This window comes from Fonsecaea erecta (assembly GCF_001651985.1).
Source record: "Fonsecaea erecta strain CBS 125763 chromosome Unknown Scaff8, whole genome shotgun sequence".
In the NCBI taxonomy this organism is placed as follows: domain Eukaryota; kingdom Fungi; phylum Ascomycota; class Eurotiomycetes; order Chaetothyriales; family Herpotrichiellaceae; genus Fonsecaea; species Fonsecaea erecta.
In genome coordinates, this window is record NW_017387251.1 from 1 (window position 1) to 20,364 (window position 20,364).

Below are 20,364 nucleotides of genomic sequence, written 5' to 3' on the forward strand. Positions count from 1 at the left end.
AACCTAAGGTCCCTAGACCGTTTTTCCCCTATAGTATACTTATCCCGTACCTTATCCGGGATAATATTGTTCCGTTACGATATATTCTTACTTAGTATAGTATCGATAGGTATAGGATATATAGTTAAGTCTAGTCAGATCTGGCTAGATCTAGTCGGATTCTAGTCTATCTATACTCACGGCCGTGACAAGTAGTCGCTATATAAAAGTATAGCGCCGTACCCTTTCCTTTCTTCCTTTCTTCTTTCTCGTAGTTTAGTCTCTCGTTTTATAGGAATATATATCCTTAGAGCTTTCTCCATCTCATATATACCCTACCGTTATAAGATGACTTATGTCTTATGGCCGTGACACTTACGCTAGTTCACTATAAGCCAATAAAGAGGGCTAGAAGTACTTTTCGATCTTAAAGCGCTCTATAGCTAAGTACGCCTAACCTAGGCTAGTGAAGGAAGCGTCTCTTATAACTTTTCTCTGAGGTGACGATACTTCATAGGCCATATACCTTGCTTTCCTGGGGAGAGAATTCCATTTGGATCTACTGTGTCCTATAGAATAGTCAGTGAGTCATTATCAAACTGTTTCTTGTAATATATACCTTTAATCGCTCCACAAACCTTCGGTACGCATGATCATTGAAGTCATAGGCATCCGCAACCAAATCTATAGGATTAGTGAGAATCAATATTGGAAAGGCGATATTATCATACCCATATAGTTGATATGAGACCGGTATTTGCTGAAGCCTCTTTGTCGACCTTCTTTGTATAGGTTCCGGAAGATAGTATCGACAGCTTTGCGATGACTTGGATGCGCCTTGTCGAAGACCATCATGTTGACGAAAATAAGATGTCGTTCATGCATAAAGAAATCGCAGAAGAGGTCAAATCCTTCAGCTTCACAGATCCTTCGAGCAGTTTTCACCCACTCGAGGACTTTTCCGCCGTCAGAAGGAATAATAGGAGAATAATCCGCATGTGCGCCGATGCCGAACTTGTCTTTAGGCAGTCTGAATCTCACCATTGGCAAGCTCCATAGACTGGGCACCCCAACGAAGAAACCACCGTGAGGATCCGGGATAGATGTTGCTTCCAGAACCTTGTCATCCTGTGCAGAGAAGAGGTGTCCTTGAAGACGATGCACTAAGTCAGGCGCCTTCTTTCCGATTATCCTCTTGAGCTCGTCAAAGTGCGATTGAATCACTCCCTTTGCGCCATACAAGCCAAATTTGACGTTCCAGTAGCCAAAGCCCAGTTGCTTCTGCAGCTCACGAAGCCGCCACTCGGGAATGGGGCCCTCTTTTGGCCACAGCTTCGCACGTTGACCAGTCACGCCCAGCCATTCAACAATGTTCGAGACGTATACAGTGTTCGGTAAAAGACCGTCTCTCCGTAATGGCCCGAAGATGTCAACAATGACTCCCACGTCCTCGAAATTGGGCATATCAAACGTGCAAGACATGTAGGCTTGTGGTTGTGGATGAAGCCAGATTCCCATCTTGGTGACGATACCTAGATTGCTCTGCAGGAACAAGCCTTCAATGGATGGGCCAAAGCTGAATTTCGATAGATGTGCAGACGGTGAGTTAGAGATCGCAAACTGCCCTGTCCGCACAAGATCCCCATCCGCAAGCATGATCTCCATCCCACTGATGTGTTGATGGTGTGTTGCTGTTGGTGTGAAGCCGGTTCCCCGGTCCACAGTCTGTTGAACAGTTAGTATCTTTATCACTCTACACAGTTGGGCAACGTACATTCCCCACAACACTTCCCCATCCCAGCGAAGGCACACTTGGCCAGACTCGGAGCTTGTGCTCGACACAGTAGAGGTATAGGTCCGTAAAGGTGACCCCGGGTTCCACAACCGCATAAGAGAATTTGTCGTTGACCTCGATGATCTTGTTCATGCGATGTAAGTCAAGTGCAACTGATCCATTCAGTCTTGGCGCTGGTCCGCCATATCTGCGATCTTAGTGCTTAGACTCAGCAAGTGGGGAATCACTCACCCTAGGTTCTTTCCCCTCGAGAAAGTCCACACAGGGATTCCGAACTCATTAGCGACCTCTATTACTGCTCGTAGCTCGTCCATAGAAGAAGGGCTGGAGTTTCAGTCTCGCCTGCCCACATCGCGCATAATGAAACTTACCATACTGCCGCACTGGGCATTTTCCTTTTCCCTTCCTCCTCCCATAGTTCGTAGGGATCCACGTACTCTTCCAAAGCTTGTCCTCGAAATACATTGTCTTTTCCCACCGCATTTTCAAATTTGGCAAACGCATCATCAAACTGTTGCTGACTTACGCCTGGTGGAAGGGTAACCGAAAGAGGGCACAAGAGCGATTTTGAAAAGAGATTGCGATGGTTTAGTTGATATTCGGGGTCGGCATACTGAATGGGGAACTTCATATCGCTGGAGCTTATGTTTGTATAATGGCAAAAAAGTTCCTGCGTGGTAGTTGACTAGGACTACGTTGTATAGTAAATCCTTTTGAATGCTTACTATTCCTACTCCACATTTGTTACTCCAAATGGGGCCAGCTTTCGCGAGTTTTAACCCCACATTCGCTAGTTAGGGATGACTCCACTTCCCCGAAGGATTCGGTAATGTTAGTATGGGACATGTGCTTTCTTCTTGTCCGTCAAGAATTCTGATCTCATTGACTAGATGTTCACATGCTCTTGCATTATGTTGGGGTTGAGGCTATACAAAATCTGTGCGATAACGATTCCGTCAGTGTGGATATAATAATGACATTTGCAAGTTAGCATTTCAACTAGTTGTGAATAAACTGAAGCGAACATTAACTTACAGCGTGTCTGATTGAGACGGATATTGCGGCCTTTGGGGGTCTCATAACGCGGGAATGAGGCCAGGGGACCATATATCACAGAACTGAACTGTTAAAGTTGGAGCTTTTGAGCTTCCGAGTTACCATCTAACTAGATGACGTTAATCATGTAGAAGCCACCTAGTAAGATTTATTGAGCTTCCAATCTTTGTACCCGCGTCTTAACACTCAACCACGAGACAACAAGAGCCGACACCTGCTTCGGGCATTAGAGGATCCAAGATCACTGTATCTCAATCGCCAGTGGCAGCAAACCTCAGCCGCGTTCTCTCAGCTCGAACGCCACATTTTATGGAGCTCGCAAATGGAGATTTATACATCAGGCATGTATCCAAACTATACATCACTCTAAGGTATGAATATGGGCATCGAAAATCGAGGGATAAGGTATTTACATATGACTGCTTCATTCATTAACAAGGCTAGGGGTTAATTTTGGATTGTGTTTCTTTGAGATAGTTATCCAACCATCATAGTACTCGAGTCGATCAGAATGTCCATTTCATTTATTTGAATAGTTTACCTTTCTCCAGACATCAATCCATCAGTACTTTTAATTATATCTTACCAGCATTCTCAACTAGTATCTCAGCTCCGTGAATGCTTTTTATGTCTCCATCGTTGGCATTGATGGGCTCATCGCCCACTTTCTGATGTACGAGATCGGTGACTCCGAACAAGTCGTCCATCTGTTCCAGGGACATTCCTATGCGAGAGAGTAAGATAAGTAAACTCTTTATTCTTTCGTTTCATACTCACCCTTTGTGTCTGGAACAAAGAACCATACGAATACAAACGAACATAGGCAGCAAACGCTGAAGAATATGTAGGTTCTGCGTCCATCCGTCAGGCACTGGGATGCTTCCGGCATTTGATCTAGTGTTTGACTCACCCATATCCATTACTTCCCATATTTACCAACATGTTTGGCACAGCTCTTGCAACAACGAAGTTCCAGAGCCACTGGGAGGAAGCTGCAATAGAAACGTTCATTGATCGCAGTCTTGCGCTGGGGATCTCTGACACGTATATCCATGGCGTAGCCCCCCATCCCATCTGGAAAAACACCGCAAACAGGTAGATGCACACCAGGGCAAAATACCCGGCACCGGAAATTGGCACCCCAGATTTGGGAGGTGAGATGCGAACATAAAGCCCAATATACATCATATCGCAAGCAATTGCAATAGCTGTCCACAGAAGAGATCGTCGGCGCCCGAGTGAGTCGGCAAAGAAGATTAGATAGGTCGCACACGAGCACATCTTGACGATGCCGTAAATTCCTGTTGCCAGGAGACTAACTGAGGTTCCAGTAATGCCTATGTTTTTAAAGATGGTTGGTGCTTGGATGGTATTCAGTCAGCTAAACTCCTCTAGGTCAACTAGAACCAACGGCGTGTGTCTCACCATAATAATTAATGGCGTTCGAACCGGTCAGATTCTGGAACATCATGAGAATAAAGCTGATCAATGCTCGTTTCCGGTTGCCAGGAATAGTCCACATTTCGCGCTGCAGAGCACGCCACCCCGCACCGTTGATCAGGAGTCGTTCACGCTCAAGCTGGATTGCGATGTCTCGAAACTCGTTCTGTAGGTAAGGATGGTCTTCAGGGAGATTGCGCACTAAAGACAGCACCTTTCTGGCCTTTTCCCAGTCGTCTCGCTTAGCAAGAAAGCGAGGGGATTCATTCATGAAAAACATCCCAACAATCAGAAGGATTGCTGGTATTCCCTGAGTTGCAAGAGGCACCATGTAAGAGCTAGACCCGGTAAGATGAAGCTCGGCACCGTAGTCAATCCAGAATGCAAGCATGACGCCAAAGGTGTTAAAGAACTGAAACGTTCCAGTGAGTGCACCGCGAAGAGCCCGAGGAGCATTCTCTGAGACGTATAAAGGAGCAATCATGGAACAGGCGCCTGCCCCGATTCCAGCAATAAGCCTGCAAGAATAGTCAGAGCACAATATCACTTCGAATGCCGTAAGCGAAACGTACCGAGCTGTATACATGCACCCAAGGTAGCCCGATGCTGCAAATTGCATTACAATCCCCACGAGGCCGATAAAGGCGGAGACGATCAAGGAAGCACGTCGCCCGTATCTGTCGGCGAAAGGATACGCCACCAAGGCGCCAAAGGTGCATCCAAGCTGTAGGAAGGAGACGATGTTAGCCGACAGTGTTGCAGCTTCGTTTTTGCTGAGTCCATCAAAGTGATATTTCCTATTCTCTTATCAATATGGTTCTCCACGTGCAGAACGAAGCGGACGACCAACTTGGTGAAAGCAGGGAGGACGATGACACCGCCGATGATGCCAGTGTCCATCCCAAAAAGCATACCCGACATACATGCCTGACGAAAATAGATTTAGACTCTGCGTCCTTCAGAGTAGAGAGCATAATAGGTTTAACCGAGCGTGTGGCTGGCCAAAAAGATACATACTGTCAAGGTTAACACGAAAGCTCTCCATCCATAGATCTCGACGGGATCTTCTTTCATAGCATCATTGCGTATGATTTTCTTTAGGATAGAAGCCATGCTGCCAGTGGAAACGTTGGTGACCAACTTACTGTTAAGCACAGGAAGTAGCAACTTGGGAGCGGCGTGGGGAGCGGGAATTGATATCAATATATCTTCGGTGTAGAACAGTTTGACCTGGGGTAGACCGATGGAATGCTATAAGCTATGGAGGATTATTCCGTCGGCATACCGGCACACGGTAAATGATGATAGACAACACTACCAGACGGCCATTACCCCGTGCCTTCCCGGAGCTTAGAGCAAATCCCAGTGGATATCCTTCGGCTTTTATCATGACAATCATTCCAAACCTGGCTTGTCGCCGAATCAGAACAGGAGGATTATTGCTTAGTGTTAAGGCGGAAAAGCAGTGCATATCCGACACACGGGAAAAGCTCCGGTTTTTTGCTTGATTGGCTCGTTAGTATTGACCAACCCCATTTACCGAAACGGGGCCTTGTGGCTCTGGGGTGATATCTTCCAGGGCTCTCCAGGTTTTTTTCAACCGGCAGCTGAGGTATCATATGCTGCAAAGTTACTCTCTGCAGCTGCAGAGAGTAACAAACGTATATGAAGCGCATGCAACACGAAAAGCATACCTCTGTATCCGGGCATTTTGTGGTATTCGCGTATTGCCGTGGCCCGATAAAATTGACGTGGGGAAATGATACACACTTTGTAAGGTACTTTGGAACAGGATCAACAACCACATAGTGCTGGTAAGAGAGTCTCCCCAAACTGACACCTTCGCTTTGTATTAGAACGGCAAAAAGTATTGGTAGACATCGCAGATCAATTCTCGTTAGTAGGTATTTCGAAGCGGACTTATCTTGCTAAATCTGCTGACTTCTGACTCCTTATTTCAGGCTCAAGTAAACGTCTTTAAGCCCAGCTACTTCACACTTCCACTGTCGCTCCCCTCATTTACAAGACTCCTCGTTTCGTCAGAACCAATCATTCTTCATTGAGCGGTGGTAAACTCTCCCAATGCCTTCCGGAGTATCTTCTCATCCCGTGGAACAAAGAGTGCCTGAAACCTACGAGGCTGTGCAACCAGCTTTGTTGGATCGGCTGTGCCATGAATTGGATCAATATCGACATCTCCTTCGAGTCCGATCTTGAAGCAGCTAATAAGTCGCATCATAATGAGATAGAGCTCACGGTTAGCGAGCAAAAACCCAGCACACATACGGTACCCAATACCGTATGTGAAGAGAGGTGCGTCCGGCTGCTCCAGCCAACGACTTGGTCGGAAGACTTCAGGATCGTGCCACAACTTTGAATCTGTGATCTTTGTATCAGCAGACTCCACATGAAGAGAAAAGTATGGAAACATACCCATATTACAGGCATGGGCGTTCAGAAAGAATGTGGTTCCCTTCGGGAAAGTCATGCCATCATAGGTCACTTCTTTGATAGAAGTTCGCGGCAGATTGAGTCTGAGGACTGTATACATTCTCAATCCCTCTTTTACCAAAGCCACGATGTATGGGATTTTTTGATCGTCGTTCGCGTCACAGAGAGGACTCTCGGCCCGATGAACTTCTCGAATTGCTCGGTAGGCAGCCTCTTGAATATCAGGGCGTTTGGCCAAAACGGCTATAAGCCAGGCCACTGCTGTGGTGACCGTGTCCAGGCCTCCAGATATCATGGTCAGATTGATGCTGGTAATTTCTTCCTCATTTAGTTGAATTTCTGCGTCATTTTTGATTGTTGCTTGAATGCAGGGACTCTGGATGCCCTTATCCATGCGCTCGACAAGACCTCTGTTGAGTTGGTCAAGGTAAGCATCTTGTCGAAGGCGTGTAGCTCTAGCTTTTATGGTCGTTCGATTAAACGGGCTCCACCTTAGAAGTGGAATATAATCTTGCAGGTTTCCAGTAACGCTTCTGAAACGGCTTACTTGGTCCTCTACTTCAATTACCTCGTTGAAAAGAGCTTCGTCACGGGAGTTCATCCGAATACCCCAGTTAGTGGTTAATGCAAGACTTAAGCTGAGACGTTGCGCGCATGGATAGGAATCAAAAGCCTTTGCCCCCCACCCTCCCTCAGCTACTAGATCTTTGCAGAACTCAGCCGTTTCGAGGTCGAGGTGGGAGACATATCTTTGAGTTGAAGGGCGATTAAGTGATGTCGCTGTGACTTTGCGACGTCTTTTCAAGCTGTCGCTATATGGAGTGGTTCCAACGGTTGTTGCAGCGCCAGTGAGGACCTTCTTGCAAGTCAGCACCCATTTTGCGGAGGCTTTCATGATTCCTATACATACTTTATGAAACGTATAAAACTCTGGTCTCGAACTCAATGCAGAGGTGTGCTGGCCAAAAAGACATTTCGCGGCCTCCGCAGAATTGACAATGATTATAGGCACATTGCCCAGTGACACTTGGTAAACATCTCCGTACTTCTTGGACCAGATCCGGTATTGCTCGGCAGCGTTCTTTCGGATTGACCACAAGTTTCCTAGCAAAGGTACTCCAACCGGTCCAGATATACCTGGCAGTCTCGCACGAAAGCGGATAAATTCGTTCACGATCACATATAACAACAGTGCGAGGAGCATTAAAGTTGCGATGGGATAGGTGGCCTGACCATGAGTATGCTCGTTCATGTCGATGAACTGGAGACCGAAGGATGCCATGCTGGGGGAATCTATATCGAAATGAATATCATGCCCAGAGTTGATTAACGCACGACCAGATGAGCCCATTAATACCCTGTTGAAAGATAGTTGGGCTGGTATCCGCAAATTGGTCCATTCTGAACTCGAGTAAAGTGAACCGAGGATATCCATTCACTGCACAGAAAACCTATGCCGCTCCATTCGCAGCCGATACCCTTGCTCAATGTTCAAGGATGGTCAGAGCCTCGAGCAATGAAACAACCCCGTGAGAGCTCGGAAAACTGCCATTCGGCGTATCGCCGCAGGTGGAAGTGGGAAGAAATCCGGATTCTTTTCCGCGATCTCTCCGGAGCCAGATTAGTGGAGACTGCCAACTGAAAGGCCTTCAGATAATTTCCGGAACTCTGGTGAGGTTTCCCTTACCATATCCGTGTTCAGCCACTTGACTCTCCAGACAGTCGAATTTGACAATATGGATACCGGTAGATCGCCGCGTCGCTTCATGTTGCAGCCTGTTCCTTCGGAACAAACCCTGAGCCTGAGTTCCAGAACCAATTGCGCCATTTTGCCCAACTCCTACAGCATTGACGACGAGATTCATGATCTTAGCCCTCGCTTGCAAGAATCACATAGTAACAAAGGCAGCTCTGAACAACAAGACTCCGGGTTGAGGAGAGCTCGGACTGGGGCTCCTGCTAGTAGAAGAGGCAGCAGAATTAAAGGTCCAAGGACGAAAGTAAGCAGAGCGTGCGACGCTTGCAAACAGTGAGTAGGCCAAGTACACACTTCGCCCAGGAGTGCTGTTAAGAACGAGTATAGGAAGCGAACACGTTGCTCAGGAGAGCAGCCATGCGCTCGCTGCAGCCGCCTACGCATTCCCTGTGATTGGTTTGCTCTCTATACCAGAGGCCGCATACCAGCCATACGAGAAGCTTCGGTGAACGCTCAGACAGAGTCCCGAATTAGTCCACACGGCGAATTGAATAGCAACACTCCCATATTGAATCGAGGCTTGCTTTATTCAACACAAGCGCCGGAATCTGTGGATCAATCGGATGGGAACTCTGGTTCTAGACATCTACCACATCTCTCGTCGCGGAACTCGCCAGTTCCCAGTGCAAACATCGGCGGCCAATATCATGGACCTTCTTCTCCAATTACCTTTTTGGAGAGAGCGTGGAAGCGAATTAGGGAGAATCATGCCTCAAGCATGTCAAGGACGCCGGACAAAGAATTCTCTGCCGAACCGTCTATCCTGGTGACTGTTGATGGGCAGGAGCTGCGTCTCTCAGACGAGGTATTCTACATGCCATCAAGACCTCAAGCCCACCAGCTAGTCAGGAGCTATTTTGACATCTCAACACCCTTTTTCCAATTCCTTCACTTGGGTACAGTGACGAGCCTGGTTGAAAGCCTTTACCAACAGGTGGCCGAGCAGCAGGCTGCTCGTGAAGCTATATCTCAGAGCCAAATCACGCTCTTGCTGATGATCTTTGCCGCGGCTACTTTTGATGATACGGGAGAGACTTCATCCACGAATTCTGGAGGGTACAGGAAAAGGTGCTTCGGGCTAGCAAATGTGGTTGTTAAGTTTGCTGACTATTTGATTTCTAGTGAGTCATTCCTCGAGGCTGCGCAAAGGCGCTTGCAAAAAGAAAGTGGTGCACCAAGCCTTGACTCGGTTCAGGCGAGGCTTGTTGAATGTCTGCACCTGCTTTCAACTCGGCACGCAAATGAAGTCTATTCGAAGTTCGGTACCACGGTCGCATTGATTATCACCCTTGGCCTGCATCGTCGCAGGCGCCCCGGGGGTTACAAGTCGGAAATTGGAGCTGTCGAGCACGAGTGCCGTAAACGAGCCTTCTGGGCTGCTTATGTGCTAGATAGATATCTCAGTGTCATGGGTGGCCGTCCGCGAACTCTCCAAGATTTTGATACCGATCAGGATTTTCCAGCAAGGGTACATGACGATGAACTGACTTTCGAGGGCACAAAGCCCAGAGATGGCCAATTTGATTGTGATATGGATGCACCAATCATGCATATAAAGTTATCTCTCTCCAAAGCCTGACGATGACGCGAAAGCATGTGCTAATATCGCCCTCAGACTGGCCCGTATCAGCGCCCATAGCTCTGCTCAAGTATATCCTCTACGACGAATAAGTCAAGACGAAAGACTCCTGCAAGCACGACGGATCACTGCGGACCTTGCGGTATGGAAAGACGAGCTGCCGCCGTTCCTTGGTATGATTCCTGCCTCGAGCCTGATACCGAAATTTCAACGACAATCTCTCACTCTACGACTGGCGCACGCACATGCGATTATTCATGCCAACAGGCCGTTTCTTCTGAGTAACTTTGCCAACACTCCCAACCCAACCGATCTGCCATTACAAAGCGTCAATTACATTTACGACTGTGTTACCGCGGCACGCAATATTGTGGATATTCTGGAGTCTTTTAATGGCAATGGCATATCTTTCCATTCCTGGTGGTTTACTCAGTATGTCTCTTTCTGTGCTGTTGCAGTCATCTACATCTACACAATACAACAACACCAGAAGTTGATTTCTACACCCACAGCCATTCTTTCAGATGAAGCATCTTTTCAACCATCACTTCTAGTCTCGAGCAAAGAGAGAGACTGGTTTGCTGTTGCAGAAAACTGTCAGAAAAGGCTCGCATTGGCTGCCAGGGAGAACTCACCAGGTAAAAGATTTGCCATCGTCCTGGAGGAATTGCGGCAAGAGACGTGCCGCCACCTGTCAGCCTCAAGGGTGTCCTGTGGTGAGGATCGAGACAACGTTCCGCGAGGATATGAACAATGTGCTCAGCAGCCTGGAACACATGATGGCTGGATGGGAGGCACAGACACAGATTTTACACACATCTTTGATGATTTGAGTGCAGTAGATTGGGTTGCGCATCTATACCACCAGGTAATCCCACCTCGCCTAATATATTTCGGTGTCTGGGGCACGAACTGACTATGAGTGGCCGCAACAGGACGTACATCCTCTTGATACTCAGGGCGATATACATGACACAAATCGTTGAGTTAAAGGGAAACGCCGAGTGTTTAAAGGGGGATAAAACTCGCCACGTGAGGGTGCTTTTGCGGTGTCGAAGGCGCAGTCTCTTCACATCCTTGCTGACACTATCGACATCCATGCCCAATACGTCGCCTCTGACGCTTACATGGTCCATGCAATACCATGTACGATAAACACGGCAACTCCCACAAGGAGAACGGCCAAAGAAGCCCTACTCAGCCTCGTCTCCTCCACGACCCTTCGGATCCTGGTCACCTTTTTGTTGGTGGCAAACATCTCAACCTCGAACCCTCCTACTCCGAACGTGACATAATCGGCCCACTCCACTGTTGCCAAACTGTTCTGGTAATCGATGGCCGTACCCACCCAGTTGTTCGTAATGATGCCATCAGCACGCTTCCACCAACTGTTGCAATTGGGGTCAGCGAACGATGTCCTTTGCAATGCCATCTGCAGATGAAGCCAATAGCTTAACGTTTTCTCTTCTGATGGATACAATGCTAGTCCATCGCCTTTGCGCCTGGCCTGCAGAACTCTGTTGACAAGGACTGAGATATATCTTGTCTGGGCCTCGATAACGAGGATCAAAGAGTTGTGAGAGAGATTCGTATTTGGGCCATACAGCATTCCAAAGTTCGGAAGGCTTGGCACCGTTATGCCTTTGTAGGCATATGCGGCTTTGGCCCAGATCTCTTCCAGTGGCTTGCCGTTGCGCCCAGTGACCTTGATGGGTGACAAGAACGAGAACGTGTCGAACCCCGTTGCCAGCACGATCAAGTCGAACTTTTCCGCCGAGTCATGCCCTTCAAACTTTATTCCATAACTCGTAAACTGTTCGATCTTGTCTGTCTCCAGCTTGACATTTTTCCGCAGCAGTGTGGGATAATAGTCATCACTAATCACTGTCCTTTTGCATCCTGGGTGGTAGTTGGGGGACAGTTTGTCCCAGAGATCAGGGCGGTCCGGCAGCTGTTGTCTCAGGAGATTGTAGTTCATAGACCTCATGAGGTCGGCATAAGCAGAATCAGCTTGCGTTACTGCAGAGTGAAATGACTCTCGGAAGTCCATCGCCTCTGCACGTGCTCGCCAGCGTACTGGTGGGAGATACGTAAACATCACTTGCTTCCAGTTGGGGATTTTGGAATCATGACGTGGGATAACCCAGGCTGGCGTTCTTTGACAAATGGTGAGTTGAGATGCCAGTTTGGCAACTTCTGGGGCGATCTGGGCAGTGGTTGCACCTTTGATGTGTCAGAGAGACGAACAGCAGGTCAACCTTACGTACCTGTGCCAATGATAGCAATTCGCTTCCCTTTCAAATCATAGCTCCAATCCCACCTCGCAGAATGCATGATTTTCCCTTTGTAATCTGCATACCCGGGGACATCAATACCTTTTGGGTTGTTGAGTTGGCCTGTCGCAGCAACCAAAAAGTCACTGATGATTTTGTAGGTCGGAGTGAATTCTGACTCTTTGCCTCCGCCAACAGTCACTGTGGTTTCCCACTTGAGGCTTTTATCGTTCCAGTTGGCGGCCTCGACAGTGGTATAGAATCGAGTATACTTGTAGAGGCCATATCCTTGAGCGACGTCGGTCAGGTAATCCTACCTTCGCATCAGTATATGAGTTCGTAAGTGGAAGATGGTGCCAACAAGGATCTCTTCTTGACCCGGATACCGTCTAGTCCACTGGGGATTCTGGGCAAAGGAATAGGAGTAGAGAACACTGAATACATCGCAACAACAACCTGGAAATTTGTTGTCTCTCCTAAATCCTATTAGTACAATTTGTAATAGGTAACAAGTACTCACCATGTTCCGCCAAAGCCGCCTCCCTTTTCCAGGATTACAATGTTCCTAAGCCTCCTGTTGACCAAAAGATCGATGGCCATACACATCCCAGATATGCCTCCGCCAACGATGACGACCTCAGCTTTGGTGAGATTGCCATTAGTATTGGGCAGGCCATGCCAGCCTTCGTCATGTGTTTCGTCTTCCCGAAGCTTAAACCAAGGCAGATACCCGGTGTTGGGCGACATCTTGAGTCATCAAAGGGGTTTCTTGACAAGAAATTGAGAATGGTCAAATAAGAGCCAGCATTTATATAACTCGGCCGTGGTACGACCATCCATTGCGATATATATGCAACCCTCGGTTGAGGTGGCGTTTTCCAGTCCGGTGGCGCTGGAAACTCTTTCGGTGATACGCAAAACGGTAGCTCTTCCATATAGCGCGTTTCAAGTCTCTGCATCGTGTAGACGCCAGTTCGAATCTGATGCCGGAAAAGGAAGTACTCTCAACCGGTATTCGGTTCCTTGGGCATGCTGCTGTGAACGATTGATACTGCAAAAAGAAACCTTCCAAGAACAACCCACAGATATAATTGGCCAATCGCTGCTTGGATAAGACCAATCGGCGCATTTAGATGGCTATTGCAACTATTCCGAAGGAAGTAGCTGGCTGAAAGACCGGCCCCCGCGACTCTCGCCCGTTGTGCGTGTGTGCCCTTGCTTCTGGAGTGTAGAGTCGAGAGATCACTGGCGTTTGCGCAACGCGTATTCGGCCGACCACTGATATTTCTGGGTGTGGCGGGTGTCTTCTAAGGCTCAGCAGGATGCCCTACTCAACCGCGACCTTGCATTCCAGGCTTTCAAAACGATTGTTTGTTTGCAGTCAAGTCAACAGTCATACTTGGGGTAATCCCGGTGCCGACAACTAGCAGACGAGCACATCCGAACCTTCTCCTTTTCTGTTGCCCTTTCACAGCAGGTACTCGAGCCTCAGAGCCTTGGCATTGGCATAAAGAAGGAAGACAGTGTAATCTGGTGGTAGGTTTGTGTGCCTTCTTCCAAAAAAGCGCCGACTCCCCGGCCATACTTGACGTTTGGCAATCCTGTAGGACTGCCAGGAGTTGCCTTTTCCTTAGCCGTTCTCAGAGACTTCAAAGGCAGGTAGACAGAAGCCGTCTTCACTTCGGCACCCAAGGACGGGTCGTAGGGCCATTTGACGAAGAAAATATGAATCATGCCGGTATCCCAATATTGATGGTCCTCCCAGATTCGTAATCTTTGTGATTCCGGAACATGGCTTGCGTCTGTCGCATTGACACCGTCTTCTTCAAGCTCCATCAGTGCCTGCAGGATGGTGCTACCAGTGCAGCCCTGAAGATCGCCTTCAGTCCTGTTCGTCTGGGCTAGTAAATCGATAGCAGATCTTCGAACAACTGGATCCCGGCATCTGCCAGCAACAAAGGCCAATGTATCGATCACGCCAGAGTCGATTCCGAAAGAGGTTCTCCTAGGAGCTCTCACAGGGTTTCCGATTGCTTCTCTATACAGGTCGACAATCTCTGCGAATTTTTCGACATGGCGATCATAGCTGCATTCCTCGCTCGTCCCAAGGGTATCGAAGAGGATCGACGCGACCAGTGCAGCGGCTCTCAGCAGCCTCTTTGAGGTGGTCAATGCCTCATACCGCTCCAGGGCGGTGATCCTCGTGTCATCAAGAGCTGCGTTCCAGCTTGCCAGCAATGCCTGTACTTGGGACCGCGGCTCACTGGGGGCGAAAGATGGGTGTATATTTTCTTGTGCCCATTCAACAATCTCTTCAAGCTTGTTCCGGGCCTCTAGGAGGTTTCCAAAGCAGTAGGGAATTTCTGGTAGCGTCAGACGATGCTCTGTTTTATTCCGTTTGATGGCTGCACTGAGGGCTAAGGCAGAAGGAATATCAACGATACTGCAAAACCTCATGCGCAGACGTTCAATGATTGGGCGAAGGAAATTGTTGAGGACAGTCTTCTCGCTGTCAGAGAGACTGAGATCGCCGGATCCTAGTCGTTCGTCAATGTCGGTAATCAAGCTGTATCCAGACTTGAGCAGCTGATATGCGGTGTGACTATCCTGCAGGTTTTGTAGACATATGAAGATGACGCAGGATATCAAGGTTGCAATATCAGACATTGCGGTTTCATATGCCATTCGAGAAGCTTTGCTGCTCTGATGTAGAGCCAATTTCTGCAAGTTCGAGCGTTCGTCCGACTCCCCGTCTACCTCTGACGATTCATGTAGTGCCCCTAGAGCAACTACTCCGTGCAGGATAGATCGGTTCATGTGACAAGCTTGAAGAATAAGTTTGTTCCAGAATGTTGCGTCTCTCCAGCCGGACCACTCCGGTCCCGTTCTCTGGCAGAAGAACACCAGGCTGCGCAGCTCCTGGGGCTCGAGTCCGGGGAATGTATTCACGGCCTGCAAAATCTGATTCGAATGACTGGTCGGAGATCTGATAGTTGGGGATAAGGACGCCGAGAACAGTGACCGATGATGGTCAGGACTTTGAACTTGTATATTTGTGTCCAGGCGAAGATCTGGCTGTCTTGGGGAGAGTGGTGTGAGTTCAGGGCTGTGTTGATCCTTTTCCTTGGTTTGGTGGGGGCCTTTCGCCGTTGCTGGTGTAGACCTAGTGGCCGCTTCATGAGCGGCTTTGGCTCTGAGCTGTCTTTCATGCTGGACATGTTTGCGAATCTGTCTGGTTTCGGCCTTTGAGCTCCGCGAGAGAACCGCCGACCCACGGTCTTTGTTAATCCAGAGTAGTGATTCTGGCATCCCGAAGGTAGAGTAGTCGTCAGCACAGACTTGGAAGGGCAGATGTTGAGGTTCGGGTCTTGTGCAAAAGCAAGCGAATGAAAAAGTCCGTGCAGAATCAAGAAGTGGGGAAGCTTGGATCGTGGAAGATGGTCGAGTGCTGAAACAGGGTGTCGGACATTGGCAGCATTATTGTCATTGTCCTGATGCCACGAGGCAGTCTTTGAAGTTCTCTGATCCAACCGATTAGGCCGCCCTTGGAATTGTCAACGGCAAGCAAACAGGTGGGACAGCCGAAGTGTGTATCTCTTCCGGAACTTCGGGGACACGAGACCGTTTCGAATTGGTTGCAACAGACCATGGATACCAGGACGCTTGGGGTTCGGTTACGATGATGGGGTACATTGTTTGTACAGAAAACTTTTATGTGCGCGGCGAGTGGTTGGCGAGTGTGTGAGCGACTGGCCAGCTAACAAGACCATGCTTGAACACAGACGTTGGGGCCACCACGGAGACTACGGCCCACTGCAGCTTAGCTGGTCGGCTAGAACACAACCCATAACAATTGCCTGCTGGCTATCACAGAATTATGCCTCCAGACTGTGGGGTTTGTGCGGCTTGCTTTGACTCGGGGATGCTCAGCAGGCCCTGATCCTGACAAATTCAACTGATTGACGCAAGTGAGTGGAAGGAGAGCGATGCCCATTGCAAAATGGTTCAGCTGAACACTCCATGATATCCTGCGACTTGTGGGACGACTGGCTACACCTCCGACTTGATCTCTTGTGCCTCTGTCTCCTTCAGCTTTCCCTCGCTGCTGTGTGCAGATCGGCCATCGAGAATCTCGGCTCCCTCACCCGTATAATGCACATTGATACGAGGCCCCTTGAACCACTTTCGGCCATCGATCGCATACCACGACATGGCCAAGAACATGGAGCCCCCGTAGATGAGACAGGTCCAGTTCATCGTCAAAGCATTTAAATCTTTGCCCTTTACCGCCGGGAAGCAGAGGGCCGGAACAATCAGCAACCACCAACCAAAGGCCACAGCTCCTAGGGGCTTCGAGTATCTACCAAGGTTCCAAGGCCCTGCCGAAACCTGAGTCAGCAATTGGTAAGGGAAATTCGCGATTCATCTTACCTGGTTTGAACCTGCCATGGTCGAAAAACAACTTCAATGCCACAGGCGTTGTGAATGCCGTGTACTGAGCGATAGCACCAATGCTGAAGACGGCGCCAATAGCGACAGGGCTGGCAAACATCAAGAGGCCGAGCAAGGCTGCGACGAACAGAACGCCCCAGGTTGCGTAAACTGGTGTTCTGGTCTTTGGATGGATCTGGCTCCACCACCGGGATCCCACGATAGCACCGTCGCGAGAATAAGCAAAGATCACGCGGGTCGCTGTCACAGTGCAGCCGACTCCGACGAAAAACTGAGCAATGATGTTCAGAGAGAACATGGCGAGTCCGGCCTTTTGGCCCAAAACCTGCAGACACAGGCTTCCAAACGGCTGTCCATACTGACCCGCAACGACATCGGTAATATCAGTGACTGTATACACAATAACCAACATTATGGCAAAGCCGAGGACGAGCCCCGACTGAGCGGTCATGGCAATGGCTCGGGGGGAAGCTATGTTGGCATTGCTGCATTCTTCTGACAGGTGGAATGGGGCGTCATAGCCGGAAAGGGTCCAGATTGTAGTGAGAAAGCCCATGATGGTGGACCAGCCGATCGGCCACTCGGTGCCGTTGGGAAAACTGGTCCAGACGTAGCGGCTGTGGTTTGTCTTGGGGTGGTTGATCGAGCCCACCGGGAACCAGATGACAAAGATGAGGATGACAATGAGATTCCATATTGTACCGATTTTGTTGACCCACCCAATGAACCAGGTTGACTGCATTGTAATGAGACCATTAATGACGAGGATGGCAAGCAAAGTGAGGTATATGTGCCAGGTTTCCGGCTCGTAACCAGGATAAGCAATCATGCCACAGGTGACCAACATGGAAGCCAGAGCATAGTTGACAGAGCATGGGCCAGTGACGAAGCCACAGAAATTAGACCAGCCAACAAACCAGGACGCGAGAGGACCCCATCCTTCCGGCGCAAGAACGGCGGAAGCGTAGTAAAGACCGCCAGCAGTAGGCATGCTTGAACATAGTTCAGCCATTGTGTAGGCGGTGGCCTGGATGAACAGCGATGCAATGAGCCATCCCCAAATGGCACCACCGGTTCCCGAATAGCCCAAGCTGTAACCAATTGTAGATGCAATAGAAGGCAAAAGGCCTAAAACAGAGAATGACACTGAGAACGATTCCCAGATTGTGAAATCTCTGGCAGCCGATCAGCAGAGTGTCTTCCGGGGGAAGACTGAAGCACATACCTCTTGAATTCTTGTTTATAACCCAAAGCACCCAAGGTGATTTCGTCATGGTTGGCGCCTTCTTCCAAGACGGCATGAGCACCGCGTTTGGCGAAGACGGATGTCACGCCCACTGCATTCTCGTCGATGACGGTCACTGAGTGCTTGCGAGGGGGGTCCATTCTCATAGAAGCTCAAAATTTGATGATTTGGAGCAGCTCCGGAGTTGGAGGGTTGAGTTCAAATTGAGGAACGAGCAGCAGGTCTTTATTGCCCTTCCCATCCAAGTGTCGTTCGCTGTTGTTGGTCCTTAGCGAGGCATGATAAGCTTGTCTCCACTGGCGTACCAATATCCTGGGAGAATCACAACCGCGATAACTCGTGGTGATTTAAGCTAGTCTGCCGGAAGATGCAGGGCCGCCATCTCTCGAAATAGCAGGAGCATAAGGCCAGGGTGTTGTGGCAGCATCTTTGGTAATGAGCGACATCCGGGAGAAGACCGCTCTGAATTCAAATCTGTGCTGTCGAACGATAAGTGGGATGCCCGACAGGAGCTCGAATGCCCGGGTTGGCCTTATCAGTGGCTTGCTCTCGAGTTTAACGTCTGGTGGCGTTGGTGTTGCCAATGGTTGGCAACCTGGGTGGTGCACGTCCGCACTAAGGAAACGACTCGGCCTGCCTTGTAGACCCTGACGAGAGTCATCGACACGAGATCTTGATTTGCTGGGACCTGAGGAGAAAGATAGGGCTTGTACAGTAGTGTTGGATGGAATTGAGCTTGCCCAATCCATTTACTTGGCAAAGAGCTGTACGAGGATAGTTTCTCGCAAATGCTGCGAGTTTCTGGGCACACCTTATCAACGGCTTGACAAAGATCTGGCTAGCACACGTGGCATGGAGAGGAACATGTCCGCGATTATATGAAACTCATTCCACATGGGCAGCTGCAGAACGTGCGCAAGGGAAGGTTATCGTTTGTTGGTCCCTACCAGGGACTCAGAAGAGGTGTCGTTGTGGGATTTCTCCGGCGGGAGCATATCGAGAACGCGGGGAAGGGTAAACCTCACGTAATGGCATCTGAAGAAGAGATTCTTGAATCTTGAGATAGGCAATAGAAATCACAATTTCAGCAGTTGGAGGCATCTTCGGCCGTAATGTTCTATGACCGAGAAACTGGCCATGCCCAAACATTCTGTTATAGCCGTGGCAACGAAGGGGCAATTCCTCACAAATAGAGGATCTGATAGAGGATCTGAGGCACCTTGGAAATGAGATAGCAGATTGTCGACAGCTACATGAAAACATCGGCCAGCAGAATGGAAGAGGTAATGAGTTGTCGCGAAATGTGAACCGTCGCACTCCCGCCTACCCGTCGCTTAGACGGAACATCCCAGAGTGCCCAGTCCTTGTACTGTACGACTCAAACACGGCATTACGAGAGGAAGCTTGGAAATGGCGACAGGCAGATAATAAATACTGTGTACCCTCCATCACGGTCCTGTCGGTTCCAGGGGAATGAGGGGCTGCGGCAGAACTAGGCGATCTGAGACAAAGGGGACGCACACCTGAAACAGATGGATGGTTAGACCACGGTCTGTTATGGAGAAAGGAGTTTTGCATCTGCGACCGATTCGGCATCACAGAAGAGCGCGACGACGGGTCACGACCAGTGCCAATACCTGTTCGAATGCAATACCCTGACTGGGGAAGTTTTGGATGTGATCCACACCGCAGGAGACGCGCAAGTGACCGGCAAGCCACACTGCACAGTTGCTGGATTGCTGGCCACAGCCTCTAAAAGAGCAGACCAAAGCGAGTAGGAAGGCAAATAGTGACCAAAGTGAGCAGTGCAGACGACGGCACCGTACGTCCGTAGTGATGAAGGAATCGTGAGGGGAAAATTACGAAGAACATAGATACAATGGGCACGGAGCACAGATACTGCAGTACTGAAGAGCGCCAACAAAATATGATTACTGAGTGCGAGTAACTTGGATGGCTTTGGGATGGCAGGCCGGCCGTCTTCGTAGATGACTGTGCTGACAAGGAGTGGTTGGGTGCTGAGCTGACCCGGGTGAGTATCGATAAGAGCCACCGAAGCCCCAGCAACGGCCCACGCGCAGGCCTGGCCCAGACCCCAAACGTCGACGATGTCGTGTTCTGGCGGGTTTTCCCCCTGCTTTTTGCCAGTGCCTCCTGTGGGCCCCTTCCAAGGCCAGGATGGTTAGCGGGTCCGTGCCAGCCAACCTTTTTCCTCGTTACCAAAACCCCCAAGCGCTAACACAAGCCACAACTGCGTCAGTGGTAGGTAGATCTCACTTTCCCATGTCGCATCTTCAGCTCCTCCAGGTTGTCTTCTCTATCTTCTGTCTACACTTC

The 20,364-nt window shown here is 49.3% G+C and overlaps 7 protein-coding genes across 7 annotated transcripts; 1 reads left to right on the top strand and 6 right to left on the bottom strand.

Annotated features, from left to right (window-relative positions):
• Positions 1 to 461: 461 nt before the first annotated feature.
• On the bottom strand, positions 462 to 2,405 carry AYL99_08680 (hypothetical protein; the record flags this gene model as incomplete). Its single annotated transcript, XM_018840188.1, has 6 exons — positions 462 to 548; positions 599 to 663; positions 711 to 1,704; positions 1,754 to 1,961; positions 2,006 to 2,098; positions 2,146 to 2,405. 6 exons carry the CDS (start codon positions 2,403 to 2,405, stop codon positions 462 to 464), a joined length of 1,707 nt encoding a protein of 568 aa, XP_018689935.1.
• A 913-nt stretch (positions 2,406 to 3,318) lies between these two features.
• Positions 3,319 to 5,191, bottom strand: AYL99_08681 (hypothetical protein; the record flags this gene model as incomplete). The annotated part of the gene is made up of 7 exons (XM_018840189.1): positions 3,319 to 3,326; positions 3,417 to 3,554; positions 3,608 to 3,681; positions 3,741 to 4,167; positions 4,256 to 4,788; positions 4,843 to 5,067; positions 5,121 to 5,191. 7 exons carry the CDS (start codon positions 5,189 to 5,191, stop codon positions 3,319 to 3,321), a joined length of 1,476 nt encoding a protein of 491 aa, XP_018689936.1.
• A 1,098-nt stretch (positions 5,192 to 6,289) lies between these two features.
• AYL99_08682 (hypothetical protein) lies at positions 6,290 to 8,003 on the bottom strand (the record flags this gene model as incomplete). Its single annotated transcript, XM_018840190.1, has 4 exons — positions 6,290 to 6,297; positions 6,557 to 6,649; positions 6,704 to 7,577; positions 7,632 to 8,003. The coding sequence occupies 4 exons, from the start codon at positions 8,001 to 8,003 to the stop codon at positions 6,290 to 6,292; spliced, it is 1,347 nt and encodes a 448-aa protein (XP_018689937.1).
• A 1,192-nt stretch (positions 8,004 to 9,195) lies between these two features.
• Positions 9,196 to 10,148, top strand: AYL99_08683 (hypothetical protein; the record flags this gene model as incomplete). The annotated part of the gene is made up of 3 exons (XM_018840191.1): positions 9,196 to 9,533; positions 9,600 to 10,003; positions 10,093 to 10,148. The coding sequence occupies 3 exons, from the start codon at positions 9,196 to 9,198 to the stop codon at positions 10,146 to 10,148; spliced, it is 798 nt and encodes a 265-aa protein (XP_018689938.1).
• A 1,031-nt stretch (positions 10,149 to 11,179) lies between these two features.
• AYL99_08684 (hypothetical protein) lies at positions 11,180 to 13,076 on the bottom strand (the record flags this gene model as incomplete). The annotated part of the gene is made up of 4 exons (XM_018840192.1): positions 11,180 to 12,279; positions 12,324 to 12,642; positions 12,691 to 12,805; positions 12,850 to 13,076. 4 exons carry the CDS (start codon positions 13,074 to 13,076, stop codon positions 11,180 to 11,182), a joined length of 1,761 nt encoding a protein of 586 aa, XP_018689939.1.
• A 741-nt stretch (positions 13,077 to 13,817) lies between these two features.
• Positions 13,818 to 15,638, bottom strand: AYL99_08685 (hypothetical protein; the record flags this gene model as incomplete). The annotated part of the gene is made up of 1 exon (XM_018840193.1): positions 13,818 to 15,638. The coding sequence occupies one exon, from the start codon at positions 15,636 to 15,638 to the stop codon at positions 13,818 to 13,820; it is 1,821 nt and encodes a 606-aa protein (XP_018689940.1).
• A 741-nt stretch (positions 15,639 to 16,379) lies between these two features.
• On the bottom strand, positions 16,380 to 18,167 carry AYL99_08686 (hypothetical protein; the record flags this gene model as incomplete). The annotated part of the gene is made up of 3 exons (XM_018840194.1): positions 16,380 to 16,708; positions 16,761 to 17,956; positions 18,007 to 18,167. The coding sequence occupies 3 exons, from the start codon at positions 18,165 to 18,167 to the stop codon at positions 16,380 to 16,382; spliced, it is 1,686 nt and encodes a 561-aa protein (XP_018689941.1).
• Between the last annotated feature and the right edge of the window lie 2,197 nt (positions 18,168 to 20,364).